Consider the following 20972-nt stretch of genomic DNA (forward strand, 5'->3'; position numbering starts at 1 on the left):
ATCACAGGAGCAGACAGTCATTCAATTGATTCCACATGCACAGGGCCACACATTTATCTCCCCTTCTCAACCATTTCATCATTCTACCATCAAAGTCCACTTAAGTAATCAACTGCTCTGAAATGTCACATTAAATCAAGAATGATCACCACCAGCACTTTGCATTTACACGTGTTTCTGTGTGAAGGAGAGCCACCTTCATTCTTTTTAAAAAAGGAGCGTAGGCTGATTGATACTAATACCGAGGATGACTGCACTTACTCCTCTGATGTGTTTGGAATAAAATCTTAAAAGATGTTGTGGTAGGTACCCTGTGAATTGTTGGTAGATCACAGTTATTTTATTTCAGCTTTCAGCAAAATAAAAGCAGCTGCACACATCTGAGTGCACAGCTCAGCACGGTCCTGAGACCCTTTAGTTTTACGCAGTGACATGGTCTGCTCTTCATCCATGTATAGATTTATGCTATCACGCATGATGACGCAGACAGGTGAGCTTTCGCCAGAGTTCTCAAAGGTCAGAGGTCAGGTGAGGGTGACACACGATCCTGCTGCCGTGGATCACTAGTTAATGCTGAGCGAGAGAATTCTCTGAGCAGTCGAGTCAGATAAAACACTTCTCTTTAATGCTGACTCCACATCTGTGTGCGATTCTCTGGTATTTTGCACTCAAAGCAATGCATCTCACACTCCTGCCGCCACATCTGATGACTTCCTTTGTATGAGACTTCCTTTATACGAGCAAATTTCCTGTAAATGCACCAGGGTCTGTCTGTAGGTTTCAGCCTCATGCCAAAAGCCAAATTTTAAGTCTCATCTACTGCTATGCGGTTCCTGATTAAGACTGAATAAACACGCTGCAGTCAGACAAAACTGACTGCCAAAGGTTTTGTTGGTAGCCAGGCAGATACACCCACTGCCATCCCTTCAGGACTTTTGGACTTGTTTTCATTCTGCCTTGTTTTATTTTAGTGATGCCATTGTGTTGCTACCATATGCCTGAGAGCAGCTAAGCTGATCGGAGGCCTCTGAGGAGACGGTGCTACCACACTAATAAGACAGCAGAAAAAGACAAAAGCTCCTCTGAGGGCTAATTTGCACATAAATGACTAGAAGAAAGACAAGATGAGACCACATGCGAGGAGTTACTTACTGCCTATCTGTGTGAATCTATACTTATTCCCCTGTCTGTGATGATGATATGGCAGAAAAAACGTGGTTAGCCAGAGGCAGAAACCGCATGGCTAAAAATGGAATGTGGATCTGAAATGTGGCTTTTTCGACATCAACGTATAAGTTATGATTTTCAGTGGGCGAAAAGTGGCAATTAGTGTGCTGGGTGTTGCCACATGAGTGGGTGAAGAAATAGAGCCTCGGGGTGGGAAAAGCACACGGCTGTAAAACGCAGACGAGCTTCAAACAGAACCAAGCGACAATCGGCCGTGTGATTTCCTGACTTCCTCATTATGACATCATTTAAGAGTGGAAGACACCGATGAATTATTGCGCGGCAGAGCAGAAGAGCCAGGATGCCGCAAAGATACCAGGGCTCTTCAATTGGTGACCTTGTCAGACAAATTCAGTTTACAGTGTAATTGTTTAGTTTGGACGCCCCGTAAAACGGTTTGTGGGAGAATGATAAAATGTCGACAACAAACATTGCACTGCAGAAAGGACGTCATGGAAAGCTGGACTGGACAATTAGTGCAAGTGGTTTAGTCTATTTAGTCGATTACTGGAAAGATTTATGTTATATTTTAAGAAATGCCAAATTATTGTAGACATTAACCAACATTACTCTTGAACGCATCATGCAGCTGCAACTATATGTACATGACACATGTTTAGGCGTATATGGGGAAAAAAATTATATCATGAAAAAAAAGGAGCCCAGTTTAAATGTTCAGTCCTTCCTGTTTACAGAGACTCATGACACCTTCAACCATACCTACGACGTGTGACAAGTTCATCAGGTAACGCAGCAGCATTAAGATGAAATGTCAGACCGGCCCATATCTGTGTGTGTGTTACATGTGTGTGTGTGTGATGACTGTCATTTATGACCTTCCCGTGTTGGGTCGCAGCTCTCTGGACAGGTGAGAACCTATCAGTCTCAATAGCAGACAGAGAGACACTGCGGTGCTTTACAGTAATTTCACAGCCATCAGCCCTCATCACAGCGCCGGGGCAGAGGGTCAGAACAGCTGCAGCCAGAGGGTTAAGAAACGCTCACAATTAAGGCTCATTCCTTCCCATCCTTACATGTCCTAGCTCCTATCCTCTCCTATCTGATCTCCTTGTGTCCGGGCCTTGCATACATGCACGTAAGCACAAACCGCCGAGTTCACACAGTGGAATATTCAAATACTTTTCCTGTTCATGATGGTGGAAACATACACCTACACACAAATGTTGACTGCACGTCACATCCTCTGCTGCTCTATTATGTCTGTGACTTCTCCTTCGTCTGTACCCAGAGCTTAAAAAGAGGAAGTGATAATAAAAGGGTCACTACGGTTCAGACATGCGAGTACATACACACGAAAGTTTCCACACACGCAAAGATATGCATGTGTGCATACGCATAAGATCTACACCATTTAAATGTTAGATAGACTTTGTCAAACAGACTTAAACACATTTCATCCACAAAATGCACATACTAATGACAAACAGTCGCTCTGTGTACACTGGAGCATGCTTTCCAGCAGACACACCCTCTGATCAGTGAGTACAAAGCAGTGAAAGAATCACCGGAAAACTCACCCACTCACCCCAGAAATAGGGCCGAGTGCAAGCAAACATTTGATGCATCAACTATAAAATAGACACGCACAACATTCTTCCAGTTAAAGAACAAAATGTATCTAAATGTAACGGTTATCAAGTTCCACTGATGCTTCATTTTGCACCACAGGATCTATGATAATGTGAAATGATATTGTCCTGCAGGAGGCCCAGGGGGGTGTGTGAGTCGTGAGCTGAGCAGTTTAGCGTTGGGAGTTTTAGTGTTGCTTGCTTGAACATTTGGGGACCAGAGGGAACGGGAGAGGAGATTATCAAGACCCCTGAGCAAGCAGCTGTCGGTGGGGCCATGTGGGCGTCACTACCGCCCGTCTGCCTCCCTTTCATTTCTTTTTATCTCTCTCATGGTCACCCACATTAAACGGTGCCGTGGGCAAATGTTTTCGAGCCCCGGCACTGTCAGCAATAAGGAGAAGTGACCATCCCTTTTATAGATGAGTCACAAAGACAATGTTGAAATTAAATCTGCTCTGTCTTCTGCAGGATTACACACTAAATGACACTGGTTTGCGTTTAATAACACATATATACACACACAATATGTGGCTTTATGTTATACTGCACCAGATTGTTGCCATCGAAATTGCAAGACTGAAATAATAATTGTACGTTTATTATTTACAAAGGGAGGTTTGGAAGTCAACCAAGTCCCTATTCAAACAAACCTGCAGCCAGAATTTTCTCTCAGGTTTTACCAAATGAGTTCAGGGAGTTATTTTTCTAAATAAGGTGGACACTATAATTGAAAATTCTGCTACCATGACAACAGTAGCCTCTGATGTTGTTGCTATGAGAGACCCCCTGTCTCGCTCTCAAAGCAATTTTGAGACTGTCCCGTTAGACACGTTCCTTAAGGTCCCCTACACCTCTTCTTTGTTGCTGGATCTTCTGCCTGCTAAACCTGTTAAAGCACTTTCCCTGTCACTTCACGCTTGCCTACTTAATATTATAAACAAGTCACTTTCCACAGTGGGTGTGCCTGCTGCATTTAAAACAGCTGAGATCAAAGGTTTAAGAAAAAAAACAAGTCCAGGCATCCTAAACAGGTATATGTCTATTTCAAACCTTCCTTTCGAGTTCAAAGTGAGCTTGAGCATTTGGCAGCCAGCCGACCAAATGATATTGGCCTGACTGCTGAATGTGGTGCCGCCTTTGTTCTTATCCTCCACTGCTTAGAAAACTACTAAAGCATTCATAAACTTACTTTCTTCTGGTTTGGATCTTACTTAACAAATAGGTGTCATTTTGTCTCATTAAATGACACCTATTCGCCTTTAAAGTTTGGCGTTCCACAGGGTTCTGTACTGGGTCCTCTCAATTTACATGCTTCCACTTGGAAACTTGATCTATCCTTTTCGCATAGACATACATTCTTATGCGTAAGACACTCTGTTTATGTCTCCATAAACCCAAACGATAATTCAGGGCTCCCCAACCTGGTGTCCTGCCTAGTAGCTGTTCAAGGCAGGATGACAAAGAACTCTGTGCTTCTAAATGTCAATAAAACTGTAATGCTCAGGTTCAAAGAAGCAGAGATTGACACTTCAGAGCATCTTCGTAAATTTTGATAACTGCCTTGTCCGACATTCCAAATCCAAACCAATAAAAAAAACAAGGTCCCTACACTCTGCGTGTTGGGCCCTCTGCCGTTTTCCAGTTCTCCTGTCTGCTGTGCTGTCTCGCGCCAGAAGGCTCCCCATCCCAGCAGGTTGTCGAGTGTCACAATCCATCCATCATGCTGCCACGCCTCGCCCAAGGTTTCTTCCTTTTCCTTATACATTATGGTTTCGAGAGGGCTAGGTCAGGAACCATCTGTTGTTGTTGGATCGTAAATCCCTGATTTGATTTCATTATTACACCTTTAAGCTTTCCTGAATAATATATAAACTTTAACCAATTTCTCTGTTGCTGGCATACATATGAACTACGGCAGTTTGACTTGATAGATGTAGTATGGAAGGAGTAGAGATTTGTTGCAGTTAGTCGGGTTCACCATGGACACACTGATGATGAATAGCGACTTCCTGAGCCAATTTCTGGGATTGACCCCATCAAAGAATTTTAAATCGATCGAACTGGCAGTAGAAAGGTCGATCCATTTCCAAGTCCTATAAACCATAGAAGTTTTAGTGCAGAATTCTTCCACAGTGGTGCATCCCCTTTAAAAGATAGCACAGGGTAATTCTGGTGGTGTGCGTGTGTGTATGTGTGTGTGTCTGTGTGTGTGTATATATATATAAGTCCCATAAATTGCGATGTTGATTTACTTTAACATTTCCTTTCCTTTAAATCATCTTTGATGGGAATAAACGAGTAAATCTGGGCAACTGCTACGTACATAAAAGAGAAACGCTTTGAAAAGGAAGGAGCTGTTGCGTCTTTGTAACCAGCCATTTACAAAAGCTTTAGCATAACACATCCATCAGTATGATATAACTAAATAACGCAAAATGGTCAAATGAGAGCTTGTACATGCCAGTGGGTGTTTCTGTGTGTTTAAGTACATGTGTGATGCTGCTTTCTTATCTTTAAATACAGTTTGCATGAGGATGGACATCAGTGTAGACGTGGGCTTACTTTGTTGCGAGCTCTATTTAATTCAAAGTAAAAGTGACATTAAATTAGAAGCTTATCATGTAAACATCATTGCAGGACTGCTAGTGTTGGTGGGAAACAATTATCTTCAGACGTAGAGCTCCAGCCATATAAAATTTAATTAAAAGACGGGCAGGGTTTCGTCTCGTTGCAACTACTCTATTATTTCCTTATGATAAAACAAGGTCGGTGAGAATGGAGAGAGTTCCACTGATGGTTAAAGCCAGCAGGCCCCACTAATCATTTTACTAACCTTGGCACTTTGATATCCATGTGAAATAGTGAGGTGTGAAGCTGGAATTGCAGTAATTATTCAAATGTGGAGTCACTGAGCTGCACTGACTTTGACTCGCATGTTATGAAAAAGAGCCCGAGCTCATATTTTCACGTCGCTGCCTCCACACCAGAAATAAATCCACTCTGGTTCCATTTTGCAAGGCCAATGGTTTGGATTGGCCACTTGTGTATGGATTGCAGAATCACACCCCCAATAAAATCAATATTTGTAATCAAGTGTCTTCCTCCTTCACTCTTACCTTCGTCCGAGTCATTCCTGGCCGATGCCTCCAGCAGCGCCACGCTGGCGGCGAACGACACGCGCCTCTTCAGAGAATCTGAAGGTATGTTGGTATGGCGTCCTTTCTTATCTGCCTTGCGCTTCTTGTTTTGCATCTCCTTCTCGTACACAGCCCATCTCTTCAACTGCTGAGTCCGACGCTTCTGGGCTGCCCGAAGCCTTTCCAGACTGGGCACCTTATCCAGCTGCTGCAGCTCCTGGATCAGCTCTAGGTGGTTGGCCATGGTGCCAGGCAGAGAGGGGGGCAAGGACGGGCTAAGGCAGCGCCAGTCGAGGTAAGAACAGCGGCGGCAGGTAGATGGTAGTGAGGTCGATGTGGGGAATGTGCAGCTCTAGCGAGGAGAGCACCTTCGACCGTGGCCGCCTCCCATCATCTTCATCGTCATCCCTTCAGCAGAGGCAGGAGTCCTGGGATAATTCAGAGAGAAAGAGGTGAAACTGATGCATCATATTAACAAATGATACCATATTAAACCGATAAAACAAATCTACAGAAGCTTAATAAGAACATCCGTGAAAAAATTAATCAATGAAGCAAAGACTATCTAGTAAACATCCTCTTCTTACAGATGCTCTTCAGTAGCACAGTGACAAGAAAAAACAATTCTGAAGCCACCAGATTCAGAGGGGCTGACAGAAAACCATTCATTTTCCAAGAGAAGCTAACTACATTACTAAATTATCATGTTTTATTATCCATGAGATGAGAAATGTCTGGAAAAGTCAAATAACTCCACCCTTGCCACAACACTCATTTGTATCTTTAGGGAGTATTGACTACACCAAGACGCCAAAAGATGTAGATCAAAATCATGCTTACGTTCCATCAGGCACTAAGGTTCGGCACAAGGTTAAGATAAGAATGAAAGCAGAGCTGCAAAATTTTCTTCTATTAATTTGCATGCAACACAATCAATCGCGGTGATGCCTTCAAGGCCTGATGGGAAGGGGCGTAAATTTACCTCAGTGAGAATAGGGGCCGTTTCTACATTTCATCTAAACGACTGTTCAGGGGCCTGTTCACTCTATTTTCCGTTTGTAGGTGAGCCGTTATAGAGCTGTCTCTACCATCCTCCATCAAGGTTAACCGCTTCCTGAAGTAGATGTGATGGCAAACTGATGAGGAGGAAGAAGTGCTAGGGCAGTGAGCTGCGGTGGGGTTGTTTTAGAGTTACCGTCACATCTGTGTACCCTGCTGATTGTCTGTCTTTCATAACCACTAACTGTTTTCTTCCTTTAGATGAATTCATGCATGTTCTATGTGTCAAACAGGCTGGCAAATTTCTCGAACGCTGAAACTTTGCTGTTGTCTAGCACATTTCCGCAGTACAACATCCTTCTGTATGCAGTACAGTCCGACAGCTATGTTATGACAGCACAACAGCTACCAAAATAAATGCTGAGGACAGGAATCAAGCAGCATAATCACTTCCTTTTGCATCACTGTGCGCGCGTGTGTGTGTGTGTGTGTGTGTGTGTGTGTGTGTGTGTGTGTGTGTGTGCGGATACACAAGCGCCATCAGCTGTATTCTAAAATAAAAATAAAATAAAAGGTATTATTATTATTATTATTATTATTCTTGTCAGCATGGATTACTCAAAATCCGTCCTCAAAATCAGAGCAAAACTGTGTCACACTGTTGGCTCAGGTATCTCTGGATGAGTGACACTACATTCAAATTCAGTGTTTAAGCTTCCACAGAAGATGCCGTTTCGGATTTATTGTATTTCCTGTTCTATACGATCAAAGTCACAACCAACTATGGCAACAACAATTACCACCGAGTAGAATCAACACCTTTCATGTCTAAATCACATCAACAAAAACTGAGCTTTAACACAAAATGATTCACGATGACCAGATTTATAATAAGGTGGTTAGAATGGATGGATCAGGTGTGTGTACTAAAGTGGCTACAGAGTGTGGGGCTACAGTTCTGATCACACAAACCACTCGAGTGTGTATATCTGGCATCACTTATTCATCTTTCTTGATCACTAAACACTAAGATTATTAACACTCAGTTCCAGATCTTCTAAGAGCAGCACAGGCAGCTGCTCTCACTATAATGCTTCAGCAGCAGCACATCCATCCAACTAATGACACAAAACAGAAACATCTGCTCACCTTGGTGCACCATGAGAGCTTAAGATAGGAAACACACACACACACACACACACACACACACACACACGGGATGGATGAAAACGGCTTGGACAGTGTGTGTGGTTTCATTTCTAGTTTTTTTTCTCTGTTTTTCTGAACCAGAAAAGTGCAAACTTGCATGTTTCCACCGTGGTTTTATACTTTGGAATTTACCCAGAATAATGTTAGTTGTAAAATTGTAATCGCCTTACCGACATGTTTTATCTGTGCACATAAAGAAGTCTAGGAATAAAGTGCAGCCAGTAAAATGCTGTCTGTATGTGTCTACATGTGTGTGTGGGCGTGTGTGTGTGTGTGTGCATTTATAGGAGCTGACTTGGAAACACACAACACTAAATGCTGGACTGAATAAAAGGAAAGATAGTAGCGCTACAAATCTTTTAAAAAAAATAGCCAGAGATGTACAAAACTTTTTCGACTATTGATTAATAAATCTCTTTCAAACCCACCCTGAGGAAAACAAAACAAGAACAGTGAGGGTTGAGAATGTTTGCTCACCATTACGTTAGAAACACACCAGCGCATTCTCCCAAAGGAATCATTAACTGATAAATCCAATAGAGGCGGTTCTCAACCTGCAGTGATCCAGAAAAGCCAATATTACCCCAAAACTCTCTCTCTCTGTCCCTTTGTCTCTCTCTCTGTCTCTGTACATGAGCACATGCGGCAAAATGAATTAACTTCAGACAGGATGCGTGACAAGCGGAGAACATCCACTGTTTGCTTCGTCCGTCTTTGATGGTAAATGGCATTAACGCCACAACATGAAACCCAGCAGCTTCGCCTGATTCAATCACAGGAACCAGAGGAGAGGTAATGACATCGCTCACACACACACACACACATAGAGAGAAAGAGAGAGAGAAAAGAGAGACACACTGAGGAGATACAGACCCCACACACACACACACGCCAGCATGAACATTAGTTAGCATTTCATCTCCCAGCGCTCATAAGTCTCTCTGCCCTGATAAGGTTATGATTGTATTTAACAATGCCCAGCTCGTTCATACATGCACTCTGTCATGACCCTGGCCTGCTGTTTACGGTCACTGCTGTTTATAGCTCCTTCTTCTCCTCCTCTTTACAGTGATGTGGGTGATTATTCCTCATTTTCATACAGATTTGAGAATAGCTGTGCCCGACCCTGAGTGTTCTAATTTTATACATGCGGTGCTCCCCGGGGACAGAAAGCATGGGAGAGTGAGAGCACGGGACTCCAAATCTAGAAATATTGCAAATACCAACATGCAAAGAAGAAAAAAAAAAGGTGAAAGCACAAACAGTGAGAGATGTGAGCTCCGAGGCCAAATATGCACGCAAATACCAAAGCACACACACACACACACACACACACACACACACACACACACACACACACTCTCTGATAGTAGTGTCTGGCATGCATGTTTGCATTTAGAGTGCTTTTATATTGATGTGCATTTCATGTTGGAGCTTTGATGTTCCTACTGTTCTGTTCTGTTCTGTTTGGATTTGGCTTAAGTTGACCAGCGTCACTTTCAGACAAATCATCAAAACCGGTCTTCATAACCTGTGGCTGCAAGATCCTCCTCCTCCTCCTCCTCCTCCTTTTTACATTGTGTCCTGTTCCTTTGGGTCGACTGTGACTATACATTTGATTGTTGCGTTTATTGTTCCAAACAGAATTCCTCTCTGCGAAGGATCCATGGGGAGCGCTAGGAAAGCTGAGCCTTCTGCACCAAGAACAAATATAAAAGGATTTGCTGAACAGCCAAGATGTTTGATCTAATACTGAAGTCATAGACTCGTAGAATCGTTTCTGACAGATGTGACCTTGTGAATACTGAGTGGTCAGCACAAACTCTTTCCAAAAGATATACGTAACTCTATAAGAGACAACCGATGACCATTTGACCGATTGAGCACATGGCCCCCTCATGAGCCATCAGACTATGAGCTGCATTCAGCTTTCACTTGGACAATATCACCACTTGACAACTAAACTGTGCACTCTGACAAATTACTCCAATCATCAGATTCGGCGGTGCAGCTCTTACACTGAGGCACATGTTCCTGTTTCAATGTGCTCTATTTCTACAGCACTAAAGACAGATAATCAATAACCAGGCATTAGCATTACCTTTGGCCATCTTATGAAACAGCTGAAGAAGATGGAATAATTCATTTGTACTCTCAGGTTGGAGATTGTGCTGAACATTTAGAGACTTGGTGTGGAAAATGGGATAAAGCTTCCACCCCTGGTAGCTGCTACAAAGTTCTGGCTTTTAAGGAGCTTTGGGTCATTTCCAGGCTCTCTGGTGACATTAAAGCCAGCAACCCGGAGGCAAGACAGTAAATCACTAGTTGACCTCAATCACTTCTGTGGATGAAGATAAAGAATGTCACAGCAAATTCACACTTTGGAGTCCACAGTCTTGAGGGGCCGAGGCTGCATATTTTGAATCACATGGAGCAGCTCTGCCCGCTTCAGCCCTGAAGAGAAACCACAACACTAATTAATAACTACAGATGACCTTTCCACCAGAAATATCTCCATTTTCATTCTGGTTGTTGACATATTCACAAATTAACAGCCACCAACACGCCACAAAAGCCACACTGCCAGACCACAATTAAGCACTTTGATGTTAAAATGCAATTATGTCGGACAAATGTGAGCAGGAATGAACATAACTGTAACATAACGCGAAACATCTTCATTTACCAACAAAGTCCAGTTGCCTAAGATTTACTTTCCTTGGATAACACAAATCATGTGTGTGTGTCTGCATTTGCATTCATACAGAGAGCAGTTTGGTTAAGACGTCATTCCTGTCTTAGACGCCTGATCAAAACAGTCATCATGGTATTTACAAACTTTCAATCGAGCACTCAAATGCAGCACAAAAAGGAGTTGAGGTGCATTTGTTTGTTACAGGTGATGGAAAGGTGTCCATGCAATCAATGTAGGTGCACAAAAATAGAGCGTCAGAGGTGTGTGTGCCTGTGTGTGTGTGTGTGTGTACATTAGGAGGGTGATTAGGCACAGCCGGCTCTATAAACACTGCACTGTTGTAATTTGAGCAACCGTGGGGCTCCTGGGAAAATGTGCTGTTGTGTTTGGGTGAACTGTCCCTTTATGTGCAATTTTTGTACGTTTACTCGAATTAAAGCACCTTTCCTGCACCATAACCTCTTGATGATGCCCAGTTTTCCAGGTCGGTATTACCTGGAAATACTCATCAACTTTCTGTGCAAAACAATATCGGGAACGAGTCAAAATTCGGGGAATTGTCACGTCATCTTTTAGAAAAAAGCAGCAATATCTGAGAGCTGAAACCTTCTGACCATCCAAACCTTTTATCCAAGCAAAGAAGCAACCCAGTCAGTCTGTCACTTTTATAGCACTTTGTTCAAAAAGCATTTGATGCTCCAAGTGGAAGCCAGTCGCTCATCTTAAGCGCATCTGTCTTGGTGCCAAAGCATTGTTTTGGAGCAGAAAGACATTAAAGCTAATGGACTTGACATTCAAGTTAAAGGTTGAGGTTTTTCAAGCAGCAAAAGGCTTTCAAATGTTCCCTCTTATCACACAGAGTTCTCTTCTTCTGCTTATCATAACGCTTAAGCGACGCAGCATAAATACCAATAATATCAGTGCGCTGCATCTGATTGAGTTGAAGAGAGGAGAATATTAGAGATGGCAGAGGCGACGAAGAGCAGTTTCCAGTTGAAACATTACGGTTCATGAAGCCAATGTGGGACCTTGTTCCTACGCTCCACCTCTCTACACAGGTCCTAATAGGATTTAAACAACATCTCATTAACCTCATTTGTCTATTATGAATGTGTGACACCCTCCTAAATGTCCCTATAAATCACACACACATATTGCAAATGCTTCTTATCTGACAGCATCACCTTGATTCATCCTTTACCTCAGAGCAAAGCACAAACTTTCGCAGCATCTCTCTCTCTGTTTGAACGATGGCGCAGAAAGATGTGGGCCCAAATAAGAAAAAACGCCGCCCGCTGAGGTTGTGAACCCCCATCGGTCAGCAGCTCCACATAAAGCGTCTCTCTGTATGCAGCATGTGCGCAGGAGCGGCCGTAACGTCTCTGCATATATGGATACGGAGCATGAATGTGAGTGTATCAGCATGAGAGAGAGAGTGTGTGTGTGTGTGTGTGTGTGTGTGTGTGTGTGTGTGTGTGTGTGTGTGTGTGTGCGTGTGTGTGTGTGTGTGTGTGCGCACTGCTGTGGTAAATAAAGCGTTTCTGTTCTGTGTCCCGCTGGTGGATCCTGTGGTGCATTCACTGTCCTCTCTCTTCCAAACAAATGCATTCTGTGCCGTTACGAGGAGACAAGCAAACACTGTTATCAGCTTCTGCCTGGCACGAGCAGATGAGGAGACAAACAAATGGACGGACGGACGGACAGACAGACCGATGGATGGACAAAGACGCATTAGGGGAAATAAAGGGAAATATGATTAGTTTGTTCACTGTTTAAAAAGTTTATTTATTCATTTAGTTGTTAAGTTACTTTGTGCTATAATAAGAAGACAAAAGGGAAGAAAGTCTGTTAATTCCTAATTAAAATGCAAAGAAAGAAATCCCTGGACACACACATAAATCACAGCATTCACACTAGATTCCAGACACACACACACACACACACACACACACACTTTACACTAGTAATAATGTCTGTAACGGCGCATGACATTTAGCAGCGAGGAGGCGTGTGCTGTGTCAGGACGGTCCGTACGGAGAGACAGTGGCGGCAGTGTCACACACACAATGGTCCAGTGTCACGGTGTGTGCTTGTTTGTGTGTGTTTGTGTATCCATCTGCGTTGCCATTTATCTACATGAGTGTATCCATGCGAGCCTCATTATGTCAGGGGTACACGTGTGTGTGTGTGTGACGTGCACGCATGCCTGCTTGTGAATCTGTGATCTCAGCTGAATAGGCGACAAGCTGGTGGGTCCCCAATCCCCCCCTGGTCCCCAATCCCCCCCTGAACCCCCATCCATCCCCCTCCCTTCCAGTAATCCAGGCCACTGCTTATGTCTCCAGGTCCTTCTAATTCATCCAATCACCCACTGACACTAAAGGTGGGCTAAGCCGCTTTAACAGACCCTCTGAATCCAATCAGCTACACTCCAACCCACCAACACTGAGCATCATTCAACACTGCGTCCCTGATTTTGAGCCTTTTAGCTGTTTCAGATGAGTGTGACTGTGTGAAGCCTCTGGTTCAGCCTCTGGTCATGTTTTGCATCCCTTGCCACGCACGACTACAATGCCCAAAGATGATTGCGTGCAGAGACAAAAGAGTGGAAAACAATTGGATGTTTATTACGCAATCTAGCTGCCCAATCTCATTCTGAGCAGTTCTGAGCGACTTTAACATCGAGCCTGACGAAATCGGTAAGTAGTGGTTTTTGGGGACCCAGGAACATTGGCTATGACCTTTAAGCATATCTGATGACTGAGTCTAGTTTAAACTGCAAAAATCCTCTTCACCACACACTGGTGATCACTGTGGAGGCTGAGCGACATCATCGTTAAAACAGGAAGCAGTTGGTTTTCAGTGTTACGCTGGGATTTGACCTCCCGCGACCTCTCTGACAAACCAGGCCATTAGCCCAAACGTGACCCCGTGTCAAGTCAAACTACACTGGCTAAAGTCAAACTGACTCCACGCAGGGCTGTTTGGAGGGATTTGGAGCACACACACCCACACCCACACCCATACACACATACAAACTGAAGCTTAATGACAGTGGAAGCCACTGCAGTAGTACTACAACCCTCAATTGAGCCTGCGGCAGCGCTGCACAGCTCCCTCAGTGGTTTAACTGTATTTTTATTCCTTCAGTGCTCTGCTTCTTTCATCTCCTGTCTTTTTGATATCGTGCGTCCGCCTCCCGAATCTAGAATTCCTCTTTTGACTCCCACATTTTGCATACAAAGTGTGCAAAATGACAAAAGAACTGATTTTACGACAACTCTATCTGTAGATCCATTGAGATCACTCACACCATTCATCGCTTTAATCATGTGGCCTCGCACTCAATCAGCACTTTGGTTTACGCATGCGGCTACACACACACACACATACACACACACAGACACACACAGAGTTGTAAAGAGCGACTACACAAAGCTGTGATTGGATCAATATCATGGACAACGATCAGGAAGACTTTAATTATACTATGAGGCGACAAATCGACGTAGGTTATGTGATTGAAAATACATTTATTCAGGCGTGTAAAAGTCTTAATGGGGGTATGCTGCCTCTGTGTGTGTGTGTGTGTGTGTTTGTGTGTGTGTGTGTGTGTGTGTGTGCTCTTTTATCAATGGGCTAGGCAACGCATGATTGATACTCAGACCCCTGTTGATTCCTTGTGTGTATGCGGCTCGATTGCGTTTTTTGCCGTAGTCCACGTGTTGAGTGCATGTAAACGTTCCTGACTGATGAGGCCTGAGAGTCTGACTGTGCCTCCTCAGCCGTGTCGGTGGTTTCCTCTTCCTCACAACAAAAAAGAATGTGAGAAAGAGAGAGACAGAACAGAAGGAGCAGCGTTCCGACGGAGCGAGAGGAGAGCGAAGGATTGGAGAGAAAAGCAGAAGAGCAGCTGCTGCGGCGCGTAAACAGATAAACAGTAACCGAACAGGCTTCAGTGGGCCGTGAAGCTCCCTCACACACAATGGCACACACCCACACACACTCTGCTGGATCATAAGAAGAAGAAGAAGATGCCTTAATATGTGTTTTGAGTTAAATGAAGCAACAGGTGGCTTCTTGGTTACAGTATCTTTGCAAACACACAGCGAATGCTCCGTCATAACGCACCCGAGATTTGCTGGTGGTGATGTAATGAGAAGCTGTGATGAGTGTGTGAGTGTGTGTCGTCTCTTCAGGTCACTATTCTTCACTCACTCCCTGATGAGAAAACTTGTAGAGCAATAAAAGCAGAGTTCACCGGTTCTCCATCGCTCCTTACCAACCTCCCCGCGCCCTTTCTCTCTCTACTCTTTGCTTCTCTCCATTTTGCCACCAACCCCGTCGTGTGTCTCCCTCCCGCCCGCCCTCCCTCCCTCCGCCCCTCCCCTGGCGTCCTGTAAGAGGACGTTTTTATTCTGTCTGGATTACTTGTCCTAGTTGGCGGTGGCTGTGCTGGTGGGGAGAGGATTTATTTCCTGCAGCGGAGCCTTGATTTAAAGCGCTCAGGTCAACTTGATTCTGGGTCGTCGTCTCCCCTGTCGTTGCGACGAACCGGGGCGGCGGTAAGGCAGAGGATAGGATGGCGATCGGGCACGCCGGGCCGACTGAACTGAACCGAGACGCTCTAACGGTCGGAGTTCTATTTGCTTCAAGACGAAATGCTGGTAAATAATCTGGGCGCCTGTGTTGCAGTAAATCTACAGTCTGCGTCTCAGCCTGCATTTATCCAGAAGGGATCACTGACCAACGTGTTAGTCACCGACATTTATCAGCTCTGCACAGCACTGCTGGCACTGCAGTCACGCAAAGTGCACATTAGAATTCCGGGTAACCTAATTCACAGTTGTGCTTCGTCCTGCCTGACACGGCGGGGTCACCAGGGCCAACAGTCCCAGCATTGTGACGTCACAAATCCAGCATTTAGCCAGAGCCAGATCCCCAAACTGCACAGCCCCCTCCAAGTGGTAGGTTAGAGATGAATGCGAAAGTCCCAAAAATCACAGCAGGATTGCAATTCCAACTTTTCACTTCACTCCTCCTAATTCCACTCCACAATCTTCCAGACTGCTGCTTTAATGTGACGCTCCGACAAACACCTGCAAGTACAGAACAAACATCTACCTGCAGACACCAAGGCAGACGCACCTATCAGTGATTAAAGGCCCCGAAAGGGTGAGCGAGGTCGGGCTGATTAAAAGTTACCATCATGGACGAGCCGTTTCAACTGTAGCTGCTTATTTTCATCATCAACTACTGTCATTTGTTTAATTGCAATCAGTTACGCCGTCGTAACGCATATTCCCCAATGGATTCTTAATCAAAAGAAACATTTTGATAATCGGTTAATTACACGAGAGAGCGATATCATCGAGCGAGGAACAAATGTTTTTAGCACTTTATATTTCTAATTAAAGACAACAAACTGTACTATCTAAAGCCTGTGTGAGGTACAGATCCATCCACGTGCGTGAGGGCACCACAGTGCGCACAAAGTAACAGGTCAGAGGGAGGCTAAAGCCCAGATTACCCACAAACAGGGTGTAAATAAAAGACTTAGAGCACTTTCTGTAGCGCCCGTAAGCTTATTTACACTGAGCGGTGACAAACAGCGGCCCTGCAAACAGCCCGAACAATGATTAAGCCCCTTTACTGTAAGCACCGCGCGTACCTCATCGTCTGACGAACTCAAAGCAAACATTCCTCACCCGGTGCTCCAGGTCGCTTCAGTGTTATTAACTCGGGCAGATTACATTTTATCAGAAAATGGTCGACGGTTACCAGTACGAGTCAGACCGAGCCCAGATGGCCAGAAATGATACTTTTCTAGGGCAATCCCCTCACGTGTCGCAATCAGTTGGTGATTCTAAAGCTCCCCTTCTCCTTCCCTCTCCCCACAAGGACCGCTCAGTGCGTTAGTGACCTATTAAGATTATCAGAAACCCTCAAGAACGCCACTAATGAGGAACAACAGCAGCGGGTAAAGCATGCAAAATGCTTTTGCCCAGAATCTCTTTCATCTCTTCCGGAGGCCTATTGCCGGGAACGCATGACCTACGGATGACCGGAGACTACGTTACTATGGTGACACCCATAGACACCGGGGACAGGCCTGGGCCTCCTATCTCCAGTCTCATCTGATTACAGGCCTAAATAGATCTCTCAAACATCTCAAATCTTTGTTTATCCGTGACTTCTCCGGGATTTTCATACCCTGTTGATATAAAGCAGGAACGCCGGAGTGAAGGCAGCATCCAAGCACTGTATCAACGTAACGGACGAGCTGCGAAATGACTATACGCTCAACGTAGCCAACTCAAACTCCAGTCGCCTACACGCTCGATTTATGGTGATGACACACCACAGATCGTCAAGGGTTTGGCCGCGTTCCCGAGCGGGGACCGCGATGTTACAAGGACGGGACGGCTTAGCGGAGCGACGCAGTGTGTGAAAGAGATTAAAGGCCCCTCATCTGGAGCAGTCAGTCCTCTGTGTGTCGCGCCCTCTTGAAGACCATTAGCCAAAATGTAAAGAACATAATGCACCTTTTCTCTCCAACAGTACAACCTCGGGAGCAGCAGTTTCCATTAAACTTCCTTGCTAAGCTCATCGTCCTTAGTAATGTGTGATGGCTGCTATTTTCGTTTTACGCGCAGCTTCCATTTCGCCAGCACAACATGAGCGACTTACTTACCATCACATCAGCGGAACGTCATAAACATCCTGATCCTCTTATCCCAACTCAATTTTGCTATCGATGAGTTTGGGTTCCCTATTTTCTTGTTGCATTACACCACACAAGCAGCAGGGAGAAGCAGCCCTGTGTTAAGGGGCCTGCAGGCTCTGGGTGGGGTTTGCGGCCCATCTGCTCAACGCTGCGAACTGGAGCGAGCGACTTCTGCTTATTTTGGACCAATCTGTCCGTTTATTCAAAATAATGGGTTTGACTACAGCACGTCCTGTCCTTCTCCTGCTACATCTCGCCCCGTCTCTCTGTCTCATCATCCTTCATCTCCCCCCCGAGCTGAAGCTCCGGCCCGAAGTTGAGAAATTTCGCTGCCTAATGAGGGTTCGAGTCCCCAGCTAAAACCAGGCCAGAGTAAACAAAGCTCAGACTGCACTACGTGTCACTTCTAATCCAACTCTACCCCGAGACGAATGCGGCGAGGCAGCGTTGTCCCGCTAACGCCGGCACGCCAGAGTACATCTCTCATTTGACTTTTTTTTTAAAGCAGATCTGCCTCTTCGCTTCATGGAAAAGGCGCCGGAAGGATGAGAGCCAACGTGTTAGTCTGTGAACACGCTGCTGAAAATATGCTACATCTTATCATGAATCAGAAAATTAATCTCCCCTTTTTAAGCTTTAATTAGATGCATCATTAATTCACTCCCTGTAATTTGATGTTATTATGTTTCATTTCCACTTAATGGCCAGGTTAGAGTGTTAGAGAAACATCCCTGGCTGGACGGAGAATCTAAACATCGGCATAGTTTTGTGCCGCCGGTGCTGCCGAGAGACACTTGGAATAGGATTTCTCTTTCTCTCCGATGATGAAGGATGAAAAGTGGACTTGGCGGCTGCAGCCTCCCCGGGGAAGATGCACGGGCACGGCCTGCACAACAAAGGTGAAGGGAATTGGAGCCAGGGTTGACGGGCTGTGACAAGACGGAGCCCCACGAAAAAGGGCCACTTGGGTCTAAAACGAAAAAATCTGTGAATTGGCCCCAGTTCTACTCCACTAGTAAGTAAAGTAAGCTGGTCTGTAACGTTAGGTCTTTGTTTAATCGTAATGGAAGCAACGTCGGGTCTTGATATTTGTAATGTAATGATGGATGCTGCTGCTGGGGCTGTGAAGACATCAGCAAAGGATCATCAGCATCTTGTCTCAACACTAATACACTTAAAACATTTAGCTTCTGGAAGTCAGAAGACGGATAGACAGACGGACAGTAGGGAATGCTGCTCGCTCAGCATTTCACTGGACGCAGAGTTTAAAGGAGGACGACGCTCGAGATTTGGCTGCCTCAGGAAAACAAGTTAATTTTAGATGAAGTTACAAAGTAGAACTTCCCACAAGCTGAGAATGCATCCAGGTGAATGAGTCAGTGAGCACGTGCATGTGTGTGTGTTTGTGTGCCTGTGTATGTGTGTCTTTGTAACGAGGGCAATCTAGCACAGCGAGCCATAATGACACCGAAAAGAATGTCACTTGGACAACATCTGTGCTCATACACCTGCATACACCGAGGGGCAAATGTAGAGGAAACATCAGCAAGAAAACACACACACACACACACACACACACACATACACACAGATTTCAACTGCAGCACTGGTACGACCAGGCACCACCAAGCACAGCAGTGTGCGGCCCATTTTAAAATCAATGGGGGTAGAGCGCAGACACACAAGGAACACAGAGCAAACCAGACATTAAAGGGTCCTTCTCTAACAGCAGACAGAGAATTCAGAGACACACAGCGTGGGCACACACACAGAACACAGAGCACACACACACACACACAGAGCACACAGCGTGCACACACACACAGCATACAGCGACTGTTTCAGCAGCACTTTCAATGTAAGCATAATTTTGCCTTTGAAGCTCAACAGCTGTGTTCGTCCAATCTAAGAAGCCTCTTACACATCATGGGAGCAGAATAAGAGCTCGACTGTTTCAGGACACACATAGAATTTGCAGGTATAAACACAACTGGCCAGCTGGATTATAAATTCGCTAAAAGAGATGTGCTCTAACCATTATAACACGGATGCGGTGTACAGAAACCTGCACGCGTTCGCTGTAAAAACCTAAAGGTCCCACGTGTGTGTTACCATGTGCTGTGTTCATACTCATACTTGGCTGGAGAAGATCACTGTGCTTTTCACAACAATGTGAGGAAAAAACCTTTACAATGGCCCCTTCGGTGAGACGCCTTCCTGAACACAGAGTGCAAGCCACAAACCGTGTGATCGCACATCCTGTGCAGGTCGATTCACTGATTCTGATTGGTGTGTCTGCTTGCCAGCGCTCTGTAAAGGAAAGTGTGACAAGCTACACGCCAGGGCTGGAACAGAAACAAACAACACGCTCTGTTCCTTTCTGAGAACGCTCCGCTCCCGCGTTTTCACTCAGTGTGCATCAAGGGAAGGGAGGCGAAATTTACCAGAGAGGGCTCCGAATAGGCTTAATAGTTGCCAGTCTCATAAGCGAAGGCCGCAGCTTTAGCAGGCAGCGCCTCGGTCAGAAGCTGTGATCACAAGACCCAAGATCTGGCTTCATTTCTTGTCGATGTTAAGTCGGCGCGTTGGCTCAAAGCGCGCTTCCTCGAGGCGCGCTTGCTTCGATGTCAGTGACAGGCGGATAACGTCCAGGAATCAAGTCCAATTTAAGGATAATGGGATGCTTATGTCTCCCCCCCCCCCCCCCGGGCCACAACTGCTTCAATATTTTATGAGCAACAGCCAAGATCGCTGTGTCGGAATAATTAAACATCAGTTAGGCGACACGAGTACAGGGGAGAGATGGTGGAGGCAGCTCAGCAGTGAGGTGGGAGTACTGACAGAGAGCAGCGGTGCCCCTCAGAAATCACACAAACCGAACACACACACACCAAACACACACACACATAGCATCCACTTTTGCCATTACACCCAACATAGTTTCACGTTTACCATCTAAACAGCACAGTAATTGGTTGTTGCACTATGTGTGTGTGTGTGTGTGTGTGTGTGTGTGTGTGTGTGTGTGAGCGCATATATGTGTTTATGGGTGTGATTTATGCGTTAACCGTATGAGGAAAAGGTGACATTGTGATATTTGATATGCAGCGAACAACAACATCCACTTTGCTTCCATTGCAGCAGGAACTACAACATAAACACACCCCAGGCCAAGACCGAAACAAAGACCCCGTTTATATTAGTGATCTTATCTTTCTTATATATACTACTAATATTGGAGAGCGCGTGTGTGCATGTTTGTTCATCAGAGTTGCGTCATCAGAGCACCATTCCTCCAATCGCCTCCAAACTTGGCAGAAACAAAGTTACTTTTATGTTTTACTTGCAAAAAACAAACGATGCAAATTACAGTAGTGGGAGATGAA

General features: G+C 45.0%; 1 protein-coding gene across 2 annotated transcripts in view; it reads right to left on the reverse strand.

The window, feature by feature from the left end:
* ppp1r16b (protein phosphatase 1, regulatory subunit 16B) overlaps nucleotides 1-20972 on the reverse strand; it is a 51571-nt gene that overhangs the window by 28625 nt on the left and 1974 nt on the right. Inside the window, exons 1-2 of one of the 2 annotated variants that reach the window (XM_076141111.1) lie at nucleotides 8642-8982; nucleotides 5936-6384 (exon numbers count right to left, since the gene is read on the reverse strand). In XM_076141111.1, coding sequence (XP_075997226.1) covers nucleotides 5936-6200 — 265 coding nt within the window. In that variant the 5' untranslated portion in view covers nucleotides 6201-6384; nucleotides 8642-8982. Of the gene's footprint in view, nucleotides 1-5935; nucleotides 6385-8641; nucleotides 8983-20972 lie in introns of those variants that run through there. The other variant, XM_076141110.1, reaches the window with a different exon arrangement.

The sequence above is a fragment of the Genypterus blacodes genome, unplaced genomic scaffold (genome assembly GCF_046128005.1).
Source record: "Genypterus blacodes isolate CSIRO-AG114 ecotype Tasmania unplaced genomic scaffold, CSIRO-AGI_Gbla_v1 ptg000017l_1, whole genome shotgun sequence".
Classification (NCBI taxonomy): domain Eukaryota; kingdom Metazoa; phylum Chordata; class Actinopteri; order Ophidiiformes; family Ophidiidae; genus Genypterus; species Genypterus blacodes.